Source organism: Epinephelus lanceolatus, chromosome 23 (assembly GCF_041903045.1).
Source record: "Epinephelus lanceolatus isolate andai-2023 chromosome 23, ASM4190304v1, whole genome shotgun sequence".
NCBI classification, from domain to species: Eukaryota; Metazoa; Chordata; class Actinopteri; order Perciformes; family Serranidae; genus Epinephelus; species Epinephelus lanceolatus.
Window position 1 is genome coordinate 4,862,626 of NC_135756.1, and position 23,881 is coordinate 4,886,506.

Genomic DNA, 23,881 nt, shown 5'->3' on the forward strand with positions numbered 1-23,881 from the left:
CATAGTATTTGTAAACTTGATATCATTATTATGATGTAGTAGTTGTACAGTGAATTCAGTTTCATGTATTTTATTTTATCTGTTTTACACGGGGCAGTGAGTGAATCGATGGACAGAAAAGACACCAACTAACTGACGCAGAATTAGCGTCCGTGGCCATCTTAGAAAGAATTAGGGCGAGTAAAACAACATCTTTGAAAACTTCAGGGAGCATGAATGCTCTCTAAAACTCTCTTTAAAAACTATTAGTTTTTAAAAAATTTGATCAACATAAAGAACAGAAAATGTATTATAATAATAAATCAGACTTATGCTTCACAGCCCTGCAACCCTTCATAGTAGGCTCTATTTAATACAAAAAAAGAAGATCTAATTGGGTACTTTGATAACAAATATTTTGTCATAAAGTGTATCTTAAAATTGTACTTTTTTTTCAAGATTATTTTTTTGGGCTTTTTGCCTTTAATATACAGGACAGTGTGAAATGGGGAGACAGAGAGAGTGGGGGGACGACACGCAGCAATGGGCCGCAAGCCGGAGTCGAACCCGCGACCGCTGCAGCGAGGCATCACCTCTACATATGGAGCGCCAGCACCATCCACCAAGCTACCGACGCCCCTAAAACTGTACATTTAATTCTTCTGACAAATTAAAATTAAATTATTTAAAATAGAAAGAAATGCTTGAATTTTTGTCTTCTTTGGATTTTGTGATGTTGGCTCTTGGTTTATTTATTTATTTATTTAATTCAATTTTTAAAATCTAGTTCTATTTATTTAAAAAAATTGTTTTATTTATTTTATTTATTTATTTTAAATCTTATTCTATTTTTTTAGAATATATTTTGTTTTATATATTTTATTTATTTAATTTAATTTTTTAATCTTATTCTATTTCATTTTTAAAAAAATATATATTTTGGGGGCGTCGGTAGTGTAGTGGACAGTGCCGGCGCCCCATGTACAGAGGCATCGCCTCGCTTCAGCGGCCGCGGATTCAAATCCGGTTCGTGGCCCTTTGCTGCATGTCAGTCCCCACTCTCTCCCTGTGTCCCCATTTCACTCTCTGTCCTGTCAATAAAGACAAAAAGCCCTTAAAAAATTGTTTTATCCATTTAATTTAAAATCTTATTCTATTTTTTTTTTATTTTTTTTAAAATATATTTGTTTTGTTTTGTTTTATCTATTTATTTAATTTAAATTTTTAAATCTTATTCTATTTTATTTAAAAAAATATATACATAATGTTTTATTTATTTATTTATTTTTTAAATATTATTCTTTCTTTTTTCAAAATATTTTTTGTTTTATTTAATTTAATTTAATTTAATTTAATTTATTAATTTAATTTAATTTTTTAAATCTTATTTTATTTTTTCAGGCTCTTGGTCTATTCTTACGTTGTCCTACGTGCCTTCGACGTCATCGCACCCGGAAGTGACAGTCGGAAGGTGAAGCGGTGAGGGTAAACATGGCTCGCAGTTTGCTGTGCAGAGCTGTCGGTGTGTTTGAGCTCAGCAGGACTTCAGCTCTGCTCACACGGACCCGGTTTTCCTCTCAGACTGAACCGGAGCCGCTGACGGTGAGACAGCAAGACAACGGAATAAGGTGCAGCAACGACATGTGTCCGTGTCCTCGGAACTGTGTTCACTCTCAGTTGGTCCCGTGTAAATACAGTGTGATTTTAGAGCGAATACAGACTTTAACAACAACAGCATGTTACAGTGGTGCTCACAGTACTTTATTACACATGTGAAGGTCGCAAGATAAATTCGGCGTACGTTTTATTTCTGTCAAAAATATATTTTTAATAATAAGTCAACGTTTTGATGTCACTGTCCCCTGTGTCAGTGTGGCTAAATCAATGTTTTCTTTCTCAGTGTCAGGTGGTGCCACTAATAAATCACTTCACACAACTGCTGAGTACTTCAGTGGAAATATATCATAATTAATGCAACTGTTGAAAGTAATTTAGACTATTGACTGAAGTCCTGTACTGCGCTATAATTATGAGGTACTTCTGCTGTACTACATGTCAAATATAACATAATTTTGCACGTTTTTTTGCTGCTATAATTATTTGACAGCAATAACTATCAGGTACAGAATATTTTATTAATTAAACAAATTATTATTAGAAAATTATTCAATTTAAACTACAAACAATGTGTATATCAGTACTTTTACTTTTGTTACTTGAAGTTCATTTTCCTGATAGTACTGCTCCACGTGTACTTACACAAGATTATGAACGCAGATCTTACTGGTAACTGGTAATGGAGTATTTTTACATTGTGGTATTACATTTTTACAAAGATTGAGTACTTTAATGAAAGGTAGAGACACTCCAAACACTTAAATTAGGAAACTGAGCTGCTCTGTGGGTCTTCCCCCAGAAAATTTTGAAAATTCACGTGGCAAAATCCTATCTTCATGCAAATTAAAGGACTTTCAGTGACCTGTGTACATTTAGGCATATTTTCAAAAACTTGAAATGATTTTATCAAATTCACAAACTTTCAGGGATTCCAAGGACCTGTGGGAACCCTCTTGATTTATCATGTTTTATGTGGCCTTTTGAGACTCTGTCATAAACAGACAGTGGTAAATGTTTATCATCTATGAGGCCCAAAATGTAGGCCTTAGGCCTTCAGATATGTTTAAGTTAGAAAACCCAATGTAAACTGCCATTTATTTCTTCTGCTAAAGAATGTAACTGAAGACCAGGAGTGATCATGGCATGTAACTATACATGAGCAGCTAATTACCTGGAGTTTTCATTTGAAACAACCCAGTGTATGCATTGTATGCAATTCTATATACAGTAATAAGGTCATGCCATAACTCAGCATTAAAGGGAAATTTGGGTTTATTTCAACCTGTCTCCTATCGTCCTAAATTTGTTTCAAGTGACTAGTGACATAAAAATAATAGTTAGCATGTTAGCCGTTAGCCTAGATACAGCCGGGGCGCATAGTAGCGTCAGACCTGTTAAAACGTAAGTGAACGGACAACCTTCAAGTGCAAAGTTAGTCCACTAAACAAGCTTTTTCTCCACAAAGACCGCCTCATATCGTTAGGATAAATGTCAGAGAACATATAGAAAACGACACGTAAACGTGTTGTCTTACCTTACCGGTGTGCTGCCATGTTTGTTTACCATCTAGCTCTGCTTTCCAAAGCGTGGCCGAAATATCGCGAGAACAAGCAGATAGAAAGAAAGATTTATAGAATAATGGCTGACTTTTTGCCAGACTTCGACTTTGTGGAGGAGGAATTTGATTTTGCAGAGTTTGATGGCCGCCCTTATTTATTTGAGCCAGAATACACTGACGAAGAGCTTCGTGAAATTGAAGAACGGAGGAGGAGAGAGAGAGAGAGAGGCGCAACAGGTAGAGGACGAGAGAGGAGGAATGGCTGCTGCAAGGCTGCGTAGCTCTGGAGATTGGTGGTGTACCTGTGAATGCTGTGCCCCAGTGCCCACAGAAGAGGAATGCCTCTGTTGCAAGGAATGGGACCGGTTGCAGCCTTATTTTCAAGGTCTGGATGTGACCGAGGACGAGACACCTCCACCTGGAGTAGTATCCAGCTGGGCTTTATCTAGAGCTCGCGATATTTCGGCCGCGCTTTGGAAAGCAGAGCTAAATGGTAAACAAACATGGCAGCACACCGGTAAGGTAAGACAACACGTTTACATGTCATTTTCTATATGTTCTCTGACATTTATCCTAACGATATGAGGCGGTCTTTGTGGAAAAAAAGCTTGTTTAGTGGACTAACTTTGCACTTGAAGGTTGCCTGTTCACTTACGTTTTAACAGGTCTGACGCTACTATGCGCCCCGGCTGTATCTAGGCTAACGGCTAACATGCTAACTATTATTTTTATGTCACTAGTCACTTGAAACAAATTTAGGACGATAGGAGACAGGTTGAAATAAACCCACATTTCCCTTTAACCAATTCATGTAAAGTTATATGGTGTTACCATGTTTGTTCACTAGATTGCTGTAGAAGGCACTGAGTAAACTTAAAGCGTTATTCAATCCATAGGTACAATTCCGACCAGCAATGTATCGATGATAGGCGACTTCCATGCTATTTACTCTGTAAGCCAATAGGCAACCAGTGTAGACTAGGGGAAGGACAAAGTAAAATGAAGTTCAGGGTAGCCCCATGAGACCTAAACTTGCTTTCTGCTTTCAAGCCACACAATGGGCTGGACGTTTAATGTTTTTGTATCTGTAAAGTATAGAGGTGTGCCATATCATCCCGTTCACGATAATACCGTTCTAAAGTTTAATATGATATGAAAAATTCATATCGTGATGATTAGAGGAGAAATTGCAGAACAACAACTCCCAACAGCAGCCCATTTGTTTTCCATCCCGCTGCATTTGTTTGTTACAGAATCACCGCTGTAACAAAGTTTGGTGTTTTTTTGATCCACTAACATGGCTGCAGATCCCTGAACTACAACACCAGTTTAATAGAGAACCCCTGTAATAAACTGTAGAGCTGAAATACACAAAACACCACTGTAAAATCTAACTTCTTCTTCCAGGAGAATAATACTGAACAATCCCAAGAAGAGGAACGCTCTGTCTCTGTCCATGCTGGAGTCGCTCAGAGAAAACATCCTGACTGACGTCGACAGCGATGACCTCAGAGTTGTTATCATATCGGGTTTGTATTTACTGTGAGTGTGTGAGTGTGACAGAGAAAGAAACACGGTGGTCTAATGTAATGTGTGTTTATGTGTGTGTGTCAGCCAGAGGTCCAGTGTTTTCCTCAGGACACGACCTGAAGGAGCTGACGTCAGCTCAGGGCAGAGATTATCACACCAAGGTGTTTCACACCTGTGCAGAGGTTAGTCTCTTTGTTTTGTCTTTCTTGGGCTGCTGCTCTTCCCCGCCCCCGCCACGCCCGCAGTTCCTTCAGATATTGCATCCTCTGTTTGTTTGTGTTTTGTTTTTTGTTTTTTGCTTGTTTGTCTAACTTGTTTGTTGCTTGTTTTGTAGGAATGGAGCTCTGGAAGGTTAATACGTAGGTTAAATGGATTGAGAGATGCAGCCAAGTATTGCATCATATCTTAGCTTCACAGCATCAGCCCTAACTTACCTACTAACTATTTTGGGTCATGACCATAAGTTTAATGCTAAAATAGTTTTCACATGAAAAGGAAAACACATTAGCAAAAGAACACATTATTTTCTTTTTGTTTTCTACCAAACGCTCAAGGGGAAACTGAATCAGCAGAAGTTCAGCCTGAGTTGAATATTTACAGCTTTGACAGCAGATGATAAGAGACAAGATGACCAATTAATTAATTGCTATTAATTAATTGCTATTGTAATCCTAGGTATTCTTCTTCTTCTTCTTCTTCTTCTTCTGAGGAAATCATACTTCCCATGGGTGAAAACTCACCAAACTTTGCACAAAGGTCCGGTCTCATGCCAGATATCCTCAGCAAATTCATAACAAATCAACCATACGTGCTACAACTTCACAACTTTCATCAAACTGTACCCCAATACTGAAGAAACTTTTGTACATTTAAATCTATTAAAAATTATGAAGTTCATCACTCTGTTTTTTTCAAAAACTGTAAAACTTCTTAAACCTATCTCCTCCCACAAGTTTTGCTCAGTTGACACCAAACTTGCTACAGAGCATCTTCAGACTGTCCTACAAAAACTACGTTTCTCAGATTTTTGATTTATCAAAAATTCAGCCTACAGTGCATCAAAATGTTTGACTGTAAACGGTACTGTAAACATATACATGCAAATTCTTGCTAAATAAATCTTCAATGTTCATGAAAAAAAGACAAAGTTCTAGAGTCATGGTAGATGATTGGCAAATTTCAGAATGTTATCTCAAAAACTGAATTTTTGACAGCACTTTGAATTTTGCTCTAATGTGAACAATTGGAGTCAATGTAAAAATGGCAATTTTAAACATCAGTTTTTCACTTATGAAGCAAATCAATCATTGTTACAAACAAATTACCAACATCTCCATGCTGTCTAGATGCAATATGTGTATTTTCAGATTTTTGTCTTGAATTTTTTACAGTGGTTTCAAATCTGCCTTTCCATGCACGGATGGCTGCTTTCCTACACAACAGTGAATGCCTTACTCAATTTGTGAAGCCACTGTTGAGTTGCTACTTTCATTAGCTCAGAGCGGTAGATGACCGTCTTAGGTTCCAGAGGTTGCGGATTCGAGCCTCAACTGGTGCAGAATCCACATTGTAATGTAAACATCTTCTTGTGCTCCAGCTTATTGCTTAAAATTGCTTGAACGTGACTGATCACTGTTCAGCATCTACAAGTCTTTTTCTGCTAGAAAATCTGCCTTTTCATGCATGAAAATAAACCAAACTTTGCACAAAGATCCAGTGTCAACACTTCAGTGTGAAACCACCTGGGTCTTCTCACTTTGCACATAGCTCAACTAGTTAAACATCAGTTTTTCACTTATGGAGCTAATCAATCATTGTTACAAACAAATTACCAACATCTCCGTGCTGTCTAGATGCAATATGTGTATTTTCAGATTTTTGTTTCGATAACTGAATTTTTTACAGTGGTTTGAAATCTGCTTTTGCATGCATGGACGGCTGCTAAACCTGCACGTCTGGCTTAGTCAATTTGTGAAGTTACACATGAATTGTCACTGACCAATTAGCTCAGTGAGATAGAAATTGATTCTTAGTCTCAGAGGTTGTGAGTTCAAGCCTCAGCTGATGCAAAAGGCAGATTGTGTTGCTAAATTCCTAAATGTCTTCCAATTCTTCTGCTTGTTGCTCAGAATTGCCTAAAAATGCCCGAACCCGACCCATCGCTGCGCAGCACACAAACTCAAAAAGGCTCAGGACCGACAATCGAACCCTCGTCTTTGAGACTGCACTGCTGACTCCTCAGGTAGTCCTTAGAGCTCAAGTCCTGTCCCACATGTGTCCTGCTCCAAGGTCACTGCTCTGCAAAGGCCAGTGGAGCAAAAGGTATCCTGGAGGTAACCTGAATGGAGGTAGGACTTTAGCTCTCTATTACATACATGTTAAAGGAAAAAAGACACTCGCCAAACTATTTTGTCCTTCAACATGTATGTTATATGTCACCTAAGTCTGACTGACCCTTCTATCTCAGCGTGCAGTGAAGGGCTCTGAGATCATTTTGCCCACACTGGAGAAGAACCTGACGATGGCGTTGGGCCTCTTTGCTGGTGTCATCAGGTGACGTTTAAAAGTAGAGGCTCATCCTGACTCACTGAAACCAGCACCATCTGTGCACTGCCCCAGTGTTTGCAAAGGTCATTAAAAAAGGCCTTGTCAAGACTTTTAAAAGTTTCTGGGAGAATTTCAAAATCTGCTCCCTCAACTTTGGCCCATATGTTCTCAAACAGGCGGTCGGTTATAAGATGTGGGTTGGTGTCCACACCTGCTTTCTTAAAGGTCCGCGAAACCAGCTTCTGTTCAAGGACCCTGACAGACAATTTGTTTTTGTTTGTCTGTGCTGATGAATCCTGCTCAGGTTCAGCAGCTGTCTCCTCAGACACTACGACTACAGGTGTTGGTGACACTGACTCCCTGTCTTCCCGAGCCTGTTCAACCCTTTTCCATGCCCAGACTGCTGGAGCATTGGACTCACTGACATCACTTCCACTCTCCCGGGAGTTGGCAGTTATCATCAGGTCACACTGCAAGTCAGGAATATCATCCAGGAAAGGGTCTTCGATGTCACTTATCTCAATGCCCATTGCTTCCTGGGCAGCATCCGATGTCCTAATCATGAAACTGCCATCGACATTTTCATTTGCAGACCATTGCAGGGGGTCAAAAAACCTTTTCAAATCGTCCCCGAGCATCTCCCTGTTGGTGAAGGCAGATGAGGATGTAATTTTGTCAAGACTGGCTTCGTCTTTAGCCCGTTCCCCCGTCTGCCACCTGCAGAATGCCTGCATCATCTCACTAACAAATCGAAAAAAGCAGTCCCACTGTGAGGTGGACATGTCCCTATGTTCCGTTGAATCTGTCTCACTGTCGCTGAAATGTTCTGGCTGTGTCTCCATCATATCTGGATCCGGACGACTGTGTTTCAGCACCTGTTGGGAAAAATAAGATTTTAAACAAGTAGCTCTCTTCTATGTACTAATTTAACTTCAGAGGAGTTTTTTGCCTTGTGACATCATGTGCCCCCACGGAATCACTCACACTTACACATTTGGCTCAGTGAGCTTCCAAACGAAGGGAGCGTCAATTATTTTCTCATTCACTCCTATGTAAACTGAGAGGGGGGATTTCTAGAAAACAGCTGAGGGGCACCAGATCTCTAACCTGCGACCAAGATAACATTTTTAACACCGCAAACATGAAAAAGACATGTCTGCGTTCAGGAGAAGCTCATCTCTCTGGTGGTGGTGGTCCATTAAAAGAACCCTCTGCTGAGAGCAACAGCTCCGCACGTGTGTCTGAATCTTAAATGCAGACAGCCTTTACTACTGATAGTACTGTTGATACGTCTGGGATGATGACTGTTAAATACATATTGTAATGTACTGTAATATTATACACACAAAGTGCTCAGTAATTATTGTACATGTAGTACGCAGCATGATTTCATACAAATTAAACCCCTTACCACTTTTCTGTCTATTCCTACTACTTCACCTTCTTCTTACACATTTCAGTCAGCATTGCAGTGTAGCATCAGCTTTTCAAAACACCTTCAAATATTCCTCACATTCATACATGCATGGTATGCATTAGTATTAGTCTCATGTCTCACTGGTCGTGCTCAGCTAACATCTCCTCTTACTCCTATTCAGAACAACCCAGATTTTTTTGCCAGGCCGTCAAGACCAGGGCTTTAAAACATGGAACAGCCAAGTGCTAACAAAGCAAATGTTGCAAATTTGAAAAGCCACTGGCTAAATCCTGATGATGTGACAGATTATCCTTTTCCCACTGCATTTGTTTACTTATTATTTATGTCTCTGAATGGCATTGGCTCTTGTGTTTCAGGTAATGACTCTGATACAAGATATACCTGTCCCAGTGATCGCCATGGTGAACGGTGTTGCCACTGCGGCTGGTTGCCAGCTTGTTGCCAGCTGTGACATTGCCGTGGTGACAGAGAAGTCCACCTTCGCCACCCCGGGTGTCAACGTGGGTCTGTTCTGCTCGACGCCGGCAGTGGCCATCGGCAGAGCCGTGCCGAGGAAGGTAAGAGCTTAAAGGGAAATTTCAGGTTTATTTCGACCTGTCTCCTATCATCCTAAATTTGTTTCAAGTGACTAGTGACATAAAAATAATTGTTAGCATGTTAGCCGTTAGCCTAGATACAGCCGGGGCGCATAGTAGCGTCAGACCTGTTAAGTGAACGGGCAACCTTCAAGTGCAAAGTTAGTCCACTAAACAAGCTTTTTTTCCACAAAGACCGCCTCATATCGTTAGGATAAATGTCAGAGAACATATAGAAAACGACATGTAAACGTGTTGTCTTACCTTACCGGTGTGCTGCCATGTTTGTTTACCGTTCAGCTCTGCTTTCCAAAGCGCGTATTCCAAACGAGACTACAGAAGGAAACAGCACTTTAAAGTAAAAGCTTTGTGCTGGAAATTCACTGTACTTCAAAATACACATAACTTCAAAATGACACGTGTACACGTGTATGAGATCATAAACGGTTATGAAAAATTAGTACATACATTTTTTTTTTTAGGGCGGAGGGGGGTGATACTAATTGTTGACTAACTGTGATAGACTGTGAATATGACAAGAAATGGTGTGAGGCCGGGTTTGGCAACAGGTCAGTAGCACGGAACTACACGGAATTGTTTGTACTTTTACGCATGGGTCGGTGGTGAGGTGCCACACATGACTCGTGCTACAGACAGACAGACAAACGAGCCACGTATCTCGGTGCTGCTTAAAAACAGGTAATACATCTGGCTACATCTTTCCCACATCAAATATCCGTGATCGCGTAGACCCGTGCGTAAAAGCGCACACAATTCCGTGTCCTCTCACCGCGGATGCTGTGATTTGATCTGGAATTTCTCAATTATGGGATCAATAAAGGTGTATCTTATTTGATGGCCCGGTACTCATTGTAGACCTATATGCCATGCCTTTTAATAAAATTACCAGAAGAGTTCGCTGAAAAACAGGTAATGTCAGCCTGAATTACTCGCATGCGTCTCCGGTGAAAATCGCTAACATGAATGGGAAATACAGCTTCTACAGGCTCGCCATAGCTCACTGTCAGGACTCAGGGACCAGAATTCAGGATGGTGGACCATCGGGATGGCAATATTTCGGAGTGGCGGCCTGTAACCGTTGGTTGGTATTCGGATAACTGGGGCTTTACTGGTATAATGCAATAGCACCACCCAGCGGTGAAACCCGTGTACACGTTTACACGGAAAAAATGATCCACTCTAAACGTTTAGAGATTTTTGTACACGAGCTCACCCCTACTTCAAAATAAAGTGTGTATTTTTACCCTTGCGGTCCGCAACCCACTTTTGGACCACAACCCACAAGTTGGGAACCACTGCTCTAGACTGAGCAAGAATAAAAACAATTGTTTGTCTCAGCCCTAGATGTCTCAAGGCCCAGACAAACCAAAGTGACCTCAGGGAATAAACGCTGACTTTTGCGTTGCCTCACGTCACCTGTGTCTCAGCCAAAAAGTTGCATATTAACGCACTGTAGAGACTACAGCTGACAACCAACCAGCATGTTCATTCTGCATCTGCGTGAGAGGAGTTAACTTTCCACGCCAGCAGATGGCAGTCGTCTGTACACGTAATTAAAAAAGAGAAAGCAGAAGACCGTGTTGACACTAGTTAGCTCATTAACAACACAGTCCAATGTTCCATTTCTCTTCTCATGAGCTGAGCAATCAGCGTGATTTTATTCACCAACAGGCTCCACTGTCACCAACGCTGATTCAACATGCTGGATCAGCCAAAAAAAACTCTGATGTAGGCCGTCAAGGAGCACCGACGTGGGTCACACTGCACTGACAAGGGCAACAGATGCTCACGGATGGTCTAACATTGACTGACGGCCGACCACTGTTTTGGTCCCTCTATCAAGCTCGAACTGATGTACACCTTTGCTCCCTTCTTTTTTAACCAGGTTGCCATGGAGATGCTGTTCACAGGAACTCCCATCTCCGCCCATGATGCTTTGCTGCATGGCTTGGTCAGTAAGGTGGTGCCAGAGGAACGACTGGAAGAGGAGACATTAGCCATCGCTGAGCGGGTGTGTCAGGCGAGCCGACCTGTTGTTGCCCTTGGCAAGGCCACTTTCCAAAGGTGAAAAGAGTTTTCAAAGTACAGACAGGTCTCTCTCTCTCTCTCTTCACCTTTAGTGTTCATTTTAAAGTCCAGAAGTCTCATTTATAAAACAAAGGCTCCATACTAAAAATGTACATCTAGACAAAAGCCAAAAATGGTGTGAGAAGGAGAGAAGGTGCCCGGTGTATTATAGGGGGGTCCTCCGGCAGACTAGGCCTAAGTCAGCCTAACTAGGGGCTGGTACAGGGCAAGCCTGAGCCAGCCCTAACTATAAGCTTTATCAAAGAGGAAAGTCTTAAGTCCTGATAGCTGAAGGCTCTGGCTCCTGATCTACTTTTGGAGACTTTAGGGACCACGAGTAACCCTGCATTCTCAGAGCGCAGTGTTCTGGTGGGATAATATGGCACTATGAGCTCTCTAAGATATGACGGAGCTTGACCATTTAGAGCTTTATAAGTTAACAGTAGGATTTTAAATTCAATTCTGGATTTTACAGGGAGCCAGTGCAGAGAAGCTAAAACAGGAGAAATATGATCTTGTTTCTTAGTTCCTGTTAGTACACGTGCTGCTGCATTCTGAATTAGCTGGAGAGTTTTTAAGGACTTACTAGAGCTACCTGATAATAGAGAGTTACAGTAATCCAGTCTAGAGGTAACAAAAGCGTGGACCAATTTTTCTGCATCTTTTCGGGTCAGGATAGGCCTAATTTTCGCAATATTACGCAGATGAAAAAATGCAGTCTGTGAGGTTTGTTTTAAATGAGAATTAAAAGACAAATCTTGATCAAATGTTACTCGGAGGTTTCTTACGGTAGTGCTAGAGGCCAGAGCAATGCCATCTAGAGAAACTATGTCATCAGATAAAGAGTCTCTGAGTTGTTTGGGGCCAAGAACAATAACTTCAGTTTTGTCTGAATTTAACATCAGGAAATTGGTGCTCATCCAAGTTTTTATGTCTTTAAGGCAGTTATGGAGTTTAGTTAATTGATTAGTTTCTTCTGGCTTAATCGATAAATACAACTGTGTATCATCTGCATAACATTTCTCATCTCCAAAATGTTCGTAAGCATGGTTAGAGTTTCTCCTATCCAGTCATGTTTTTATAGATCACATCTTTTGTATGGGAAGTGGTGTACGCCTCTTTCAGTCCTCGTTTTTTGCATACAAAATGTTAATAAATGAGACCCTGAAGATAGTTCAAGGAGGGTCGCCCCAAAAACAAGAAAACAAATGATCATATCAGTGACAGCACAAAAAATTGTATGGTGATGGCAGATAGTGAAAGAAGTAGAAAGATTATGGGCAAAAAATCAGTAAAATTAATATACTAGTGTTTAAAATGCTGCATTTTACTTTTTTTAGTTGATTGGATTTATTGGAGAATGTTTCAGGGCAACTAGGCCCCTTTTCCACTGAGCTGTGCGGCACGGTTCAGTCCAGTTTAGTACACTTTTTTTCTGTTTCCACTGTGAAAAGTTGTGGATGGTCCCAATGAACCATTTCGTACCGTCCCTATTTTTGGTCCCCCCTCTGTTGGGGTACCTAGCACACAGTTCACATTGAAGACTAGGGTCTAGGTACCACATCTGAAGGGTTACTTTTGGTTCCAAAGGTACCATACCGAAAGTGTTGGGTGGAAACGGGGCTCTATTGTATAGTTACCATCAAAAATTCAATACACCATCATCAAAAGAAGGCCAATATGGGAGACTGACAAATAAAACATCGTCACAAACTATACATTTTACATAATAATCAGACCTCATGTAGAAACATTTGAAACACTGTGACTGATACACACACTTCCTGTCACATGCTGTGTTCTGTTTTGTTTCCTCTAAAGACAAATGGCTCAAGGTCGAGATGCAGCGTACGCCACCGCCTCCAAGGTGATGGTTGACAACCTGGCTCTTAGAGACGGACAGGAGGGGATCCGAGCCTTCATAGAGAAACGCAAACCAGTGTGGAGCAATAAAGCGGAAAAAGCCCATGACTGATGGACTGTTGGAGAGGTTGTTATCACAGGAGACAGTGATTATCCTGACTGGTACAAGTGGTCAGTCACTGGTGTGGAATAATTAGCACCAGTCCCAAGTAAACTCACGGTCTGCGCTGCTTTTAAAATGTGGATGTGTAATTTGCAAGATCATGATGATTGACGTTTGAATTGTTGACTTAATTTTCCCTGAGGATATCTTCCTTTTCACTGAGACTAAAGACGAGTAACTGAACCAGTGTGCCTTAAAAGCTGCAGTGTGGTGATGAGAAGGAAATGTTCTGTTACCACCCAGAGGACTCGAGATGCTTAATGACATAATGGACAAAGAATGCTGTTATCTGTATTTGTATAATTGTATAATTGTAAATGTAATAAATAGGGTTACAAAGTTATTTTGAGTGTCCAGGGTTCTGACAGTAAAAATCTACTGAGACTCTATCTATATAGATCATTGGTTCCAAACTGGTGGGCTTCTGTCCAAAAGTGGGACATTCAAAGATGCGGTTAGGGGTTTTTTTGTTTTCTTTTCTTTGCTGTGTGTGTGTGTGTGTGTGTGTGTGTGTGTGTGTGTGTGTGGGGGGGGTGTTAGTGGGTTCAACGATGAATGACATTGTGGATTTATCGCACCACATGATCTAGATAGCTAGCGGATAGTGGGTTTGCTTTCTATCGTTTGTTTCTGGGCACACACACAAACATTCACAAAACAGTCCAGAACATGTCCCGTTCGTACCAAAACATGGCCAAAAGGGCTGTCAGTAACAAGTTTATAGTCTAAATTCAGACTTGTTCCAGCGTGTCTGAACTGCATGCTGGGTAACATGCAAACTAGCTGACTGGCGTCATGCCCAGAGTAAAGAGCATGGATACCAAGAGACGAAGCTCAATAGAACGCCCCATAGCAACAGACTCGCCCATGGTTTCGTCCTACTGCCGCCATTTTGGACTGTCAGCAGACCGCAGCAGACCCACTTGCATACAAAAACACATAGACAGACTTTAAAAGACTTTAAAAAAAACAAAATGAGGAAAAACGGCCTAGATGGATCTCTACATATTACATCCACTTATGAGAAGATTAACTTAATTACTCCTTCAAAATCACCCCATAAGCCAATCTACCAAAAAATTTTAAAAAATTGAAAATCAATATTTTAACTAGAAACACATTAATGGCAACGTCACATAGTCAGGAATAAGGATTTATTTACAGTTTGTACAGTAAGGGGACAGTGATAATAATAATAATAATAATAATATATTAATGCTAAAGCCGTAATCAGTTCTGATATAAATGGTCCAAGAGGCCATATATTGATTGGCTTATGGGGTGATTTTGAAGGAGTAATTAAGTTAATCTTCTGTGAGTGTTATCTTCCTTCCAAAACTGGCATATTAAATTGATATTAAAACACTTTAAAATGTACACCTCAGGAGTTCTTATCTGTCGGGATCCTTCGGGAAACGGTGGAAGGCCAGGTGCGGGGTGTTCCACTGATAGTTGTTGCAGTTAATTGCACTACACTGTTTTCTTTTACTTTTTTTCTCCTCTCTCCTTCACATCTTGCATGTTGTCTGGGCGCAACAGTCCAAGCTCAACAGTCCAAAATGGCGGCAGCGCCCCTAGTGGCTGTTGGCTTCGCCTCTTGGTATCCATGCTCGTTGCCCAGAGTAAATTAAAGCAAAAAACCCAAAGAAATTAGGAACTGGCTCGTTCACTCTAATGAGCCAGTTCACTCGTTCACTCTAAAGAGCTGGTTCAAAGACTCGGCTCGTTCGCGAACATCACATCACTAGTGGGTCGCGGGTCCATTCTGTAGCCTATGGATCGCAAGTGTCTCATCATGAAGGTTGAAGATGTCTGGTATCTTTGATAAAATGTCACAGACAAAGGCATGTGTATGTAAAAAAAAAGTAAGAATACATGTCTTAAGGTGCATTTCAGCGTTGAACCACAAATGGGAGCCAACGAGGGGCATATGGCAAGCCGTTTTAACATTTAATCACTAAGTTTGACTATCCGGAATTACCATTATAGATATCTATAACGTCATTTTGACTAGTATGAATTTTAATTTAAGATATCTGTAACGTCATTCTGACTAGTCAAAACTACAGTTACAGATATCTTTAATTCAGTTTTGACTAGTAAGATTCAAACTATTTTTGCCATTCATGTGTATGGTGTTTGTCATTATAGATATCTACAATTACATTATGACTATCTATAATTCCAGTTTGAGATATCTACAACGTCATTCTGACTATCTGAAACTCAATTCAAGATATCTAGAAAGGACCATGTAGATATCTTCAACTGATGATAATTAAAGATATCTTGAACTTGAATTATGACTAGTCAAAATTAAATTGTAGATATCTCAAACTGGAATTACAGATATCCACAATTCAGTTGCAGATATCCGCAATAACAATTGCAGATATCCGCAGCTACATTGTAGATATCTATAATGACAGACCCCATACACATGAATGGCAAAAATAGTTTGAATCCTACTAGTCAAAACTGAATTACAGATATCTGTAATTAGAGTTTTGACTAGTCAAAATCTAATTACAGATATCTTGAATAAGAGTTTTGACTAGGCAAAATTATGTTGCAGATATCAGTAATGAATATCCAGTCTAGCGATTAAATGTTAAAACGGCTTGCCATAGGGGCACATGGGCTGCAGATGTTCACCACCGGCCCAGCCTCGACTGATGGCTGACCCTTGGCTTGGTGTGCCAGGGCCTTTAAGGTCAAAGTCAGGCCGTCAGTGAGCGTCTGTTGCCTTAGTTTTTGCAGTGTCCCGCACCGTTGGCACTTCGGCGGCTTTTCGGCCGATTGTTGAATCGGCGGCGGCGGAGCTTATCGGTGAGAGAGATCACTCTGACTGGCTGTTGAGGTTTTATTTCCTCGCCCCTGTAGCGAGTGAATCTGCCTGTAGTGAAACCGGGGCTAACCGGTGCTTCCTCCTCAGGCTCCACTTCCCGCTTTAACCTGAATATCCGCAGCATGCCCGGAGGGAAGCAGCACAGCCAGTTAGCCTCCGCTAGCCTCCCAGCTAGCCCCGGCTCTCCGTTTGGATCCAAACACCTAGTAAGCTCAGAAACAGTTTGATCAGAGAATCGTTAATGGGCTGTGTCCGGAATGAATGTGTTGTCATGGTTACGCGTTTTAAATTGAAAATAGCTCTGAATATTGGTTTGAAACTGCTCACGATCTTCTAACCGTTCACCACCGTGAAAGAGACGATGGAGGGCAGCTGTAAGAGCCGTAAGGTGCTGGACGAGACGGAGCGGGACATGGAGGCCACCGTCCCTGACAGGATGAGACAACCTGTAAGTCACCTGCTCAAACAAACACCTGGTAGCTCCCCGTGGATTTTGTTTTACCCTGAAATATTCAGGTTACAGGAAGCATTAGCTCTAACGGTTAGTTAGGAGACGTTTGCACGGGCGGGTTATGAGACAACGGGCCCCACCACCTCTCCTACAGAGGAGCTAACCTTAGATACACACTTTGTGGTGGTTTGAGTCTTTTTGTTGTTGTTTTGTGTCTCTATGTAGTCATTACGCATATCTCTGTGGTTTTGTGTAGCTTTTTGTAGTCATTTTTGTCTCTTTGTGGTTGTTTTTCCCCTTATCATAGTCATAAGTCTCTTTGTGGCTTTTTGTAGTCATATTTATCTCTTTGTGGTCTTTTTGTGTCTCGTTGTGGGTTTTTTTCACCTTTTTGTAGTTGCTGTAAGTCTCTTTGCGTCTCTTTGTAGCTTTTTGTAGTCATTTTGTGTCTCTTTGTAGCTTTTTGTGGTCATTTTGTGTCTCTTTGTAGTTGTTTCCCCCCTCTTCATAGTCATAAGTCTCTTTGCGTCTCTTTGTAGCTTTTTGTAGTCATTTTGTGTCTCTTTGTAGCTTTTTGTGGTCATTTTGTGTCTCTTTGTAGTTGTTTCCCCCCTCTTCATAGTCATAAGTCTCTTTGTGTCTCTTTGTAGCTTTTTGTAGTCATTTTTTGTCTCTTTGTAGTTGTTTCCCCCCTCTTCATAGTCATAAGTCTCTTTGTGTCTCTTTGTAGCGTTTTGTAGTCATTTTTTGTCTCTTTGTAGTTGTTTCTCCCCTCTTCATAGTCATAAGTCTCTTTGTGTCTCTTTGTAGCTTTTTGTAGTCATTTTGTGTCTCTTTGTGGTTGTTTTTCCCCTCATCATAGTCATAAGTCTCTTTGTGTCTCTTTGTAGCTTTTTGTAGTCATTTTTTGTCTCTTTGTAGTTGTTTCCCCCCCTCTTCATAGTCATAAGTCTCTTTGTGTCTCTTTGTAGCTTTTTATAGTCATTTTGTGTCTCTTTGTGGTTGTTTTTCCCCTTATCATAGTCATAAGTCTCTTTGTGTCTCTTTGTAGCTTTTTGTAGTCATTTTGTGTCTCTTTGTGGTTGTTTTTCCCCTTATCATAGTCATAAGTCTCTTTGTGTCTCTTTGTAGCTTTTTGTAGTCATTTTTGTCTCTTTGTGGTTGTTTTTCCCCTTATCATAGTCATAAGTCTCTTGTGTCTCTTTGTAGCTTTTTGTAGTCATTTTTGTCTCTTTGTAGTTGTTTCCCCCCTCTTCATAGTCATAAGTCTCTTTGTGTCTCTTTGTAGCGTTTTGTAGTCATTTTTTGTCTCTTTGTAGTTGTTTCCCCCCTCTTCATAGTCATAAGTCTCTTTGTGTCTCTTTGTAGCGTTTTGTAGTCATTTTTTGTCTCTTTGTAGTTGTTTCCCCCCTCTTCATAGTCATAAGTCTCTTTGTGTCTCTTTGTAGCTTTTTGTAGTCATTTTTTGTCTCTTTGTGGTTGTTTCCCCCCTCTTCATAGTCATAAGTCTCTTTGTGTCTCTTTGTAGCATTTTGTAGTCATTTTTTGTCTCTTTGTGGTTGTTTCCCCCTCCTCATAGTCATAAGTCTCTTTGTGTCTCTTTGTAGCTTTTTGTAGTCATTTTGTGTCTCTTTGTGGTTGTTTTTCCCCTCATCATAGTCATAAGTCTCTTTGTGTCTCTTTGTAGCTTTTTGTAGTCATTTTTGTCTCTTTGTAGTTGTTTTTCCCCTCTTCATAGTCATAAGTCTCTTTGTGTCTCTTTGTAGCTTTTTGTAGTCATTTTTTGTCTCTTTGTGGTTGTTTCCCTCTTCATAGTCATAAGTCTCTTTGTGTCTCTTTGTAGCTTTTTGTAGTCATTTTTTGTCTCTTTGTGGTTGTTTTTCCCCTTATCATAGTCATAAGTCTCTTTGTGTCTCTTTGTAGCTTTTTGTAGTCATTTTTTGTCTCTTTGTAGTTGTTTCCCCCCTCTTCATAGTCATAAGTCTCTTTGTGTCTCTTTGTAGCTTTTTATAGTCATTTTGTGTCTCTTTGTGGTTGTTTTCCCCTTATCATAGTCATAAGTCTCTTTGTGTCTCTTTGTAGCTTTTTGTAGTCATTTTTGTCTCTTTGTAGTTGTTTTTCCCCTCTTCATAGTCATAAGTCTCTTTGTGTCTCTTTGTAGCTTTTTGTAGTCATTTTGTGTCTCTTTGTGGTTGTTTTTCCCCTTATCATAGTCATAAGTCTCTTTGTGTCTCTTTGTAGCTTTTTGTAGTCATTTTTGTCTCTTTGTAGTTGTTTTTCCCCTCTTCATAGTCATAAGTCTCTTTGTGTCTCTTTGTAGCTTTTTGTAGTCATTTTGTGTCTCTTTGTGGTTGTTTTTCCCCTCATCATAGTCATAAGTCTCTTTGTGTCTCTTTGTAGCTTTTTGTAGTCATTTTTTGTCTCTTTGTAGTTGTTTCCCCCCTCTTCATAGTCATAAGTCTCTTTGTGTCTCTTTGTAGCTTTTTATAGTCATTTTGTGTCTCTTTGTGGTTGTTTTTCCCCTTATCATAGTCATAAGTCTCTTTGTGTCTCTTTGTAGCTTTTTGTAGTCATTTTTTGTCTCTTTGTAGTTGTTTCCCTCTTCATAGTCATAAGTCTCTTTGTGTCTCTTTGTAGCTTTTTATAGTCATTTTGTGTCTCTTTGTGGTTGTTTTTCCCCTTATCATAGTCATAAGTCTCTTTGTGTCTCTTTGTAGCTTTTTGTAGTCATTTTTGTCTCTTTGTAGTTGTTTTTCCCCTCTTCATAGTCATAAGTCTCTTTGTGTCTCTTTGTAGCTTTTTGTATTCATTTTTTGTCTCTTTGTGGTTGTTTCCCTCTTCATAGTCATAAGTCTCTTTGTGTCTCTTTGTAGCTTTTTATAGTCATTTTTGTCTCTTTGTGGTTGTTTTTCCCCTTATAGTCATAAGTCTCTTTGTGTCTCTTTGTAGCTTTTTGTAGTCATTTTTGTCTCTTTGTGGTTGTTTTTCCCCTTATCATAGTCATAAGTCTCTTTGTGGCTTTTTGTAGTCATACTTATCTCTTTGTGGTCTTTTTGTGTCTCGTTGTGGGTTTTTTTTTTCACCTTTTTGTAGTCGCTGTAAGTCTCTTTGCGTCTCTTTGTAGCTTTTTGTAGACATTTTGTGTCTCTTTGTAGCTTTTTGTGGTCATTTTGTGTCTCTTTGTAGTTGTTTCCCCCCTCTTCATAGTCATAAGTCTCTTTGTGTCTCTTTGTAGCTTTTTGTAGTCATTTTGTGTCTCTTTGTAGTTGTTTCCCCCCTCTTCATAGTCATAAGTCTCTTTGTGTCTCTTTGTAGCTTTTTGTAGTCATTTTTTGTCTCTTTGTGGTTGTTTCCCTCTTCATAGTCATAAGTCTCTTTGTGTCTCTTTGTAGCTTTTTATAGTCATTTTGTGTCTCTTTGTGGTTGTTTTTCCCCTTTTCATAGTGATTAGTCTCTTTGTGTCTCCTTGCAGCTTTTTTGCAGTTTTTCGTAGTCTGTTTGTGTCTGTTTGCAGCTGTTGTGCATCTTTTTGTAGTCATCTTGTTTCTCTTTGTGGCCATTTATGTCCCCTTGTGGTCGTTTAAAATGTCCTCCCGGTCACCACATGTTAATTTCAGTGATATTTTGTTGGTGAAGGCCAGGGGGGGCCCTGACACTTTTGACCTCTGAGCCTGTGTCCAGTAAGCCTGTCCATCAATCCATCCATGTACACCTGGATATTGTTTAATGGGAGATCATTTAAACCAAAACATTTCAGAGTGTAGCCTACACAGGCTTATTGTCTTTGAATCCATTTAGCAGTATGGATTTGTCATGAAAGGTTTTTGGATCGTAAACATCTAAAAAAAAAGGCTTAACTAACAGCTTGAACCGTCCCACACATCCCTTACTGTAATATAAACTCAGTCTCTCTCACTTAAAGGCTTTAATTTGCCTTCATTAAATGTTTTAGCGCTTGACTTTTGTAAAGATCCAGTTCAGCTGTTTTAACACTTCAGTAATTCAGATTAGTTTAATATGAAAAGTTTGTGCTGAACATTTACAGGTTAGACCCACATTTATTTCTATCTTTGTAAAAGTTAAAAGACAGAAGCTGCAGTTAAATGTGTCCAGTGCAGCAGACATTAAACTGTGTGTTTCCCTTCCAGCTGATACAGGCTCACCTGGCCCAGGTGTCTCAGAGGACCGCCATGGAGTTACCTGAGCTGGTCTTCCAGTCCCTGGTCCTGGCTCAGATGACCAATCTACACACTCGAGACTCTCCCCTGGCTTCAGCCAGTAAATCCAGCGAAGAGGAAGAGAGGAGTCAGAGCAAAGGCAGCAGGTAGGAAGATCCACCTCTCACTCAGACTCACTCACCCTGATACACAGCAGGTCACAGTTAGGGCTCATTTATTCTCCCTGTAAGCCCAGTTCAGACCAAAGATTCACTACGTAATGAGTTGAAAAAGGCAACTTCGTTCTAAAACCAGCCGCCAGCAATTTGACCAGCTGAGTCACAGGTGACACCATCAACCAACGGTTTCTTCTCGTCTCGCAAATTTTTAGTCTGAATTGGTCTTTACGAAAGACAACAGATGCACCGCTTTCAAACGTTGTAAATGTCACTGCCTTCATACTTCATACATGTCTTCATCCTCACCTACGGTCGTATCTCGCTTGAACTACGCTACACTGCCTCTGCTCCATTTCCTCTGTATCCTTAAGCTCTAACAAAACGGGCACAGATACGGACAGAAGGCTGTTTCCATGTCTGTGACCATATACGTATCAAATGTTGAGCACAAATAAGCTGTGTGGGTGCATTCACCCTTTGGATGGCATTTTGTTTCTAGGGGCCCTCACCACATCTTTGCTAAAGCCTCAGAAAGGACACCAAGTGGGATAAACCAAAATGATCTTTATATGTGTGGAGCCAGGAAACAGTCCTAAATAGACCCCAAATCCTAAATCATCCTACAGCGTGTCTATTAATATCTTATCTTATCCAACTTACTAAGGCTTAATTTAACAACTTATAGCAAGAAAATAAAATGCATTAGATTTGAAAACTAGATATTTTATTGTTTATTTCTATCATAAACCAATGTCACACACCACAGCTTTTATAACCTAAGCTGATCTGCACTGTCTGTCCCTAGATGGGCCTTTAAAATACATAAAACATTTGTACTGGAAACAGTACCTTTAAGACGCGTGATCAAACCAATCAATAACTGTTTGTTTGTTTGTTTGCAGATCCTCCCGTTTGATGCAGGTGGAGGGACCAGTGACCTACAGCTCTGCTTCCACGAATTCCTCGGGCACTGATGGAAGTCACAAGACAAGTGCGGACGCCCAGGAGGGCGGTGTTCTGCATGGCGGGGCGGCTGGTTCATGGGGGTCCAGCGTCAAATGCTTGGGAGGTTTCCTTTATGACTTTTATCTCCCTGGACAATGCCAGGCGCTAACATAGCAGAACCCTCCTACCTACTAACTCCTCCCTTCCTCATCCTGCCATCCTCTCCAAGGAAGACATATGAAAATAAATGATTCAGTGTCATCAGCATTTGAAATTGTTTTAGTATTTTATTGACTAAAAGATTCATCATTTCAGGTGAGACACTCATGATTCTTTCAGGCTCTGGGTATTTTGGGCTATTTTGCTTCCATAACTTGACTTCTCTCAGATTCATGGGAGAAAAACAAAAATACAAAATACACATTTGGGTGTTTGTTTGTTTTTTTTTTGTTCTGAAAATGTATTCAAAAAGCACATATTTAATTAAATAATGCTTCCTTTATATGTTTTAATATAAAATACATATTTTTGTTATAAAATGTATATTTACTGTAATATAAATTTAATATAACTTATATTAAAGATCTTATATTTAAAATATAAATTATTGTAATATAAAAAAATATAAAATCGTTTACATATTTTAATATAAATTTTAATGATATTTAATAATATATATTTTGTTATAAAATGTATATTTAATATAGTATAGACTTCATATAACATATTAAAATATTTTATGTTTAAAATATAAGATATCTTAATATAAAAAATATAAAATCGTTCACATATTTTAATGTCTTAATATAATTTAACTAGTTTAATGAAAGTTTCATGTGATATCTACTAGTTAAAAGTTTTACCCTAAAGATCAATTTTCATTTCATTTTTATTTATTCAGGAAAGGAAATGTAATTGACCCTTGGCTAAGTCCTGCCCCCGGACACAGACTGGCCAATCATAACGTAGTGTCAGCCGGCTCAGAACAGGGTCCAACAACAACACAGCTGTGCTCCATTGACTCAATGCAGTCGTTTCAGATTTCCTTCATTTTCAGGCTGGTTTTGTGGATTTCGAGCTAAATGTTGTGCCTGGGGCACGTCGTGTGTTAATGATACTCGTTATCTGGAGAGGTTGGAAAAATTAAAAGATCAGAAATAATAAATACAATAAAAGTACAAAGTTTAGAAATAATGTAAAATAAATATGTATAGTTGTTATTTGGCTTTTTATATTATAAGACTTACACACTAAAGGTTTCAAGTTTCCTGGAAATTTGGCACCAACAATTTTATTTTTGTATTATTTTAGACAAAATTCACACTGCTGAGCATCATCAGGAATCATCACTGATCTCACCTACATAAAGTAATGATACCAGTGAAGTCACAGATGTCCATAATGTGTTCCCTGCAGATGTCGAGCCGATGCTGGTGATTGGAGAAGATGACTCCTCTGAATGGAGCCTTAACCTGGACCAGGAGGACTCAGGGACCATCTACATCAAAGAAGAACCAGAGGATCAGTGTACCGGTCCGGCTGGTAGGCACTGCTTTGTTTTGGATTAACTTTCTCTGTGGAGCACAGGTTCAACAGGACTGCAGCAAAGCATCAGCTAGATCAGATGCATGGTGAAGTTATCTGTTTTTACTGCTGAGTAACTTTAAATCCTCTGAGAACTTATAATGTTACATATTTATTTACAACATAAAATATTTAGGACTAAATAAGCCACAATAACAATTAAAGATTAAGAAATAATGTGAAATAAATATCTATGACTCTCAATTTCTTTAAAGAAGATGATTCCTCTGAATTGAGATCCAGCCTTGACCAGGAGGACCCAGGGACCCTCCCCACTGATGAAGGACCGGAGGAACACCTGAGACAAACTGTATAGCTGTGGTGTCTGTGGGACAAAATTAACACGAAGGGATAATGTG

General features: G+C 39.8%; 2 protein-coding genes across 2 annotated transcripts; both read left to right on the plus strand.

Moving 5' to 3' along the window:
* Positions 1-1,418: 1,418 nt before the first annotated feature.
* On the plus strand, positions 1,419-13,701 carry echdc3 (enoyl CoA hydratase domain containing 3). The gene is made up of 6 exons (XM_033614221.2): positions 1,419-1,607; positions 4,562-4,683; positions 4,769-4,866; positions 9,026-9,226; positions 11,151-11,329; positions 13,154-13,701. Exons 1-6 carry the CDS (start codon positions 1,471-1,473, stop codon positions 13,305-13,307), a joined length of 891 nt encoding a protein of 296 aa, XP_033470112.1. The 5' UTR covers positions 1,419-1,470; the 3' UTR covers positions 13,308-13,701.
* Positions 13,702-15,994: 2,293 nt separating this feature from the next.
* On the plus strand, positions 15,995-22,224 carry LOC144461794 (uncharacterized). Its single transcript, XM_078165388.1, has 5 exons — positions 15,995-16,187; positions 16,294-16,412; positions 16,565-16,654; positions 20,806-20,981; positions 21,896-22,224. Exons 2-5 carry the CDS (start codon positions 16,329-16,331, stop codon positions 22,110-22,112), a joined length of 567 nt encoding a protein of 188 aa, XP_078021514.1. The 5' UTR covers positions 15,995-16,187; positions 16,294-16,328; the 3' UTR covers positions 22,113-22,224.
* The last annotated feature ends 1,657 nt before the right edge of the window (positions 22,225-23,881 follow it).

Bases quoted from the DNA above. Each gene is read 5' to 3' on its own strand.
- echdc3 (XM_033614221.2), top strand. From the start codon at position 1,471: ATGGCTCGCAGTTTGCTGTGCAGAGCTGTCGGTGTGTTTGAGCTCAGC. The intron at 1,608-4,561 runs GTGCAGCAACGA...TTCTTCTTCCAG, and splicing joins CAGCAAGACAACGGAATAAG to GAGAATAATACTGAACAATC. The intron at 4,867-9,025 runs GTTAGTCTCTTT...CTTGTGTTTCAG, and splicing joins TGTTTCACACCTGTGCAGAG to GTAATGACTCTGATACAAGA.
- LOC144461794 (XM_078165388.1), top strand. From the start codon at position 16,329: ATGCCCGGAGGGAAGCAGCACAGCCAGTTAGCCTCCGCTAGCCTCCCA. The intron at 16,413-16,564 runs GTAAGCTCAGAA...ACCGTGAAAGAG, and splicing joins CGTTTGGATCCAAACACCTA to ACGATGGAGGGCAGCTGTAA. The intron at 16,655-20,805 runs GTAAGTCACCTG...TTTCCCTTCCAG, and splicing joins CTGACAGGATGAGACAACCT to CTGATACAGGCTCACCTGGC.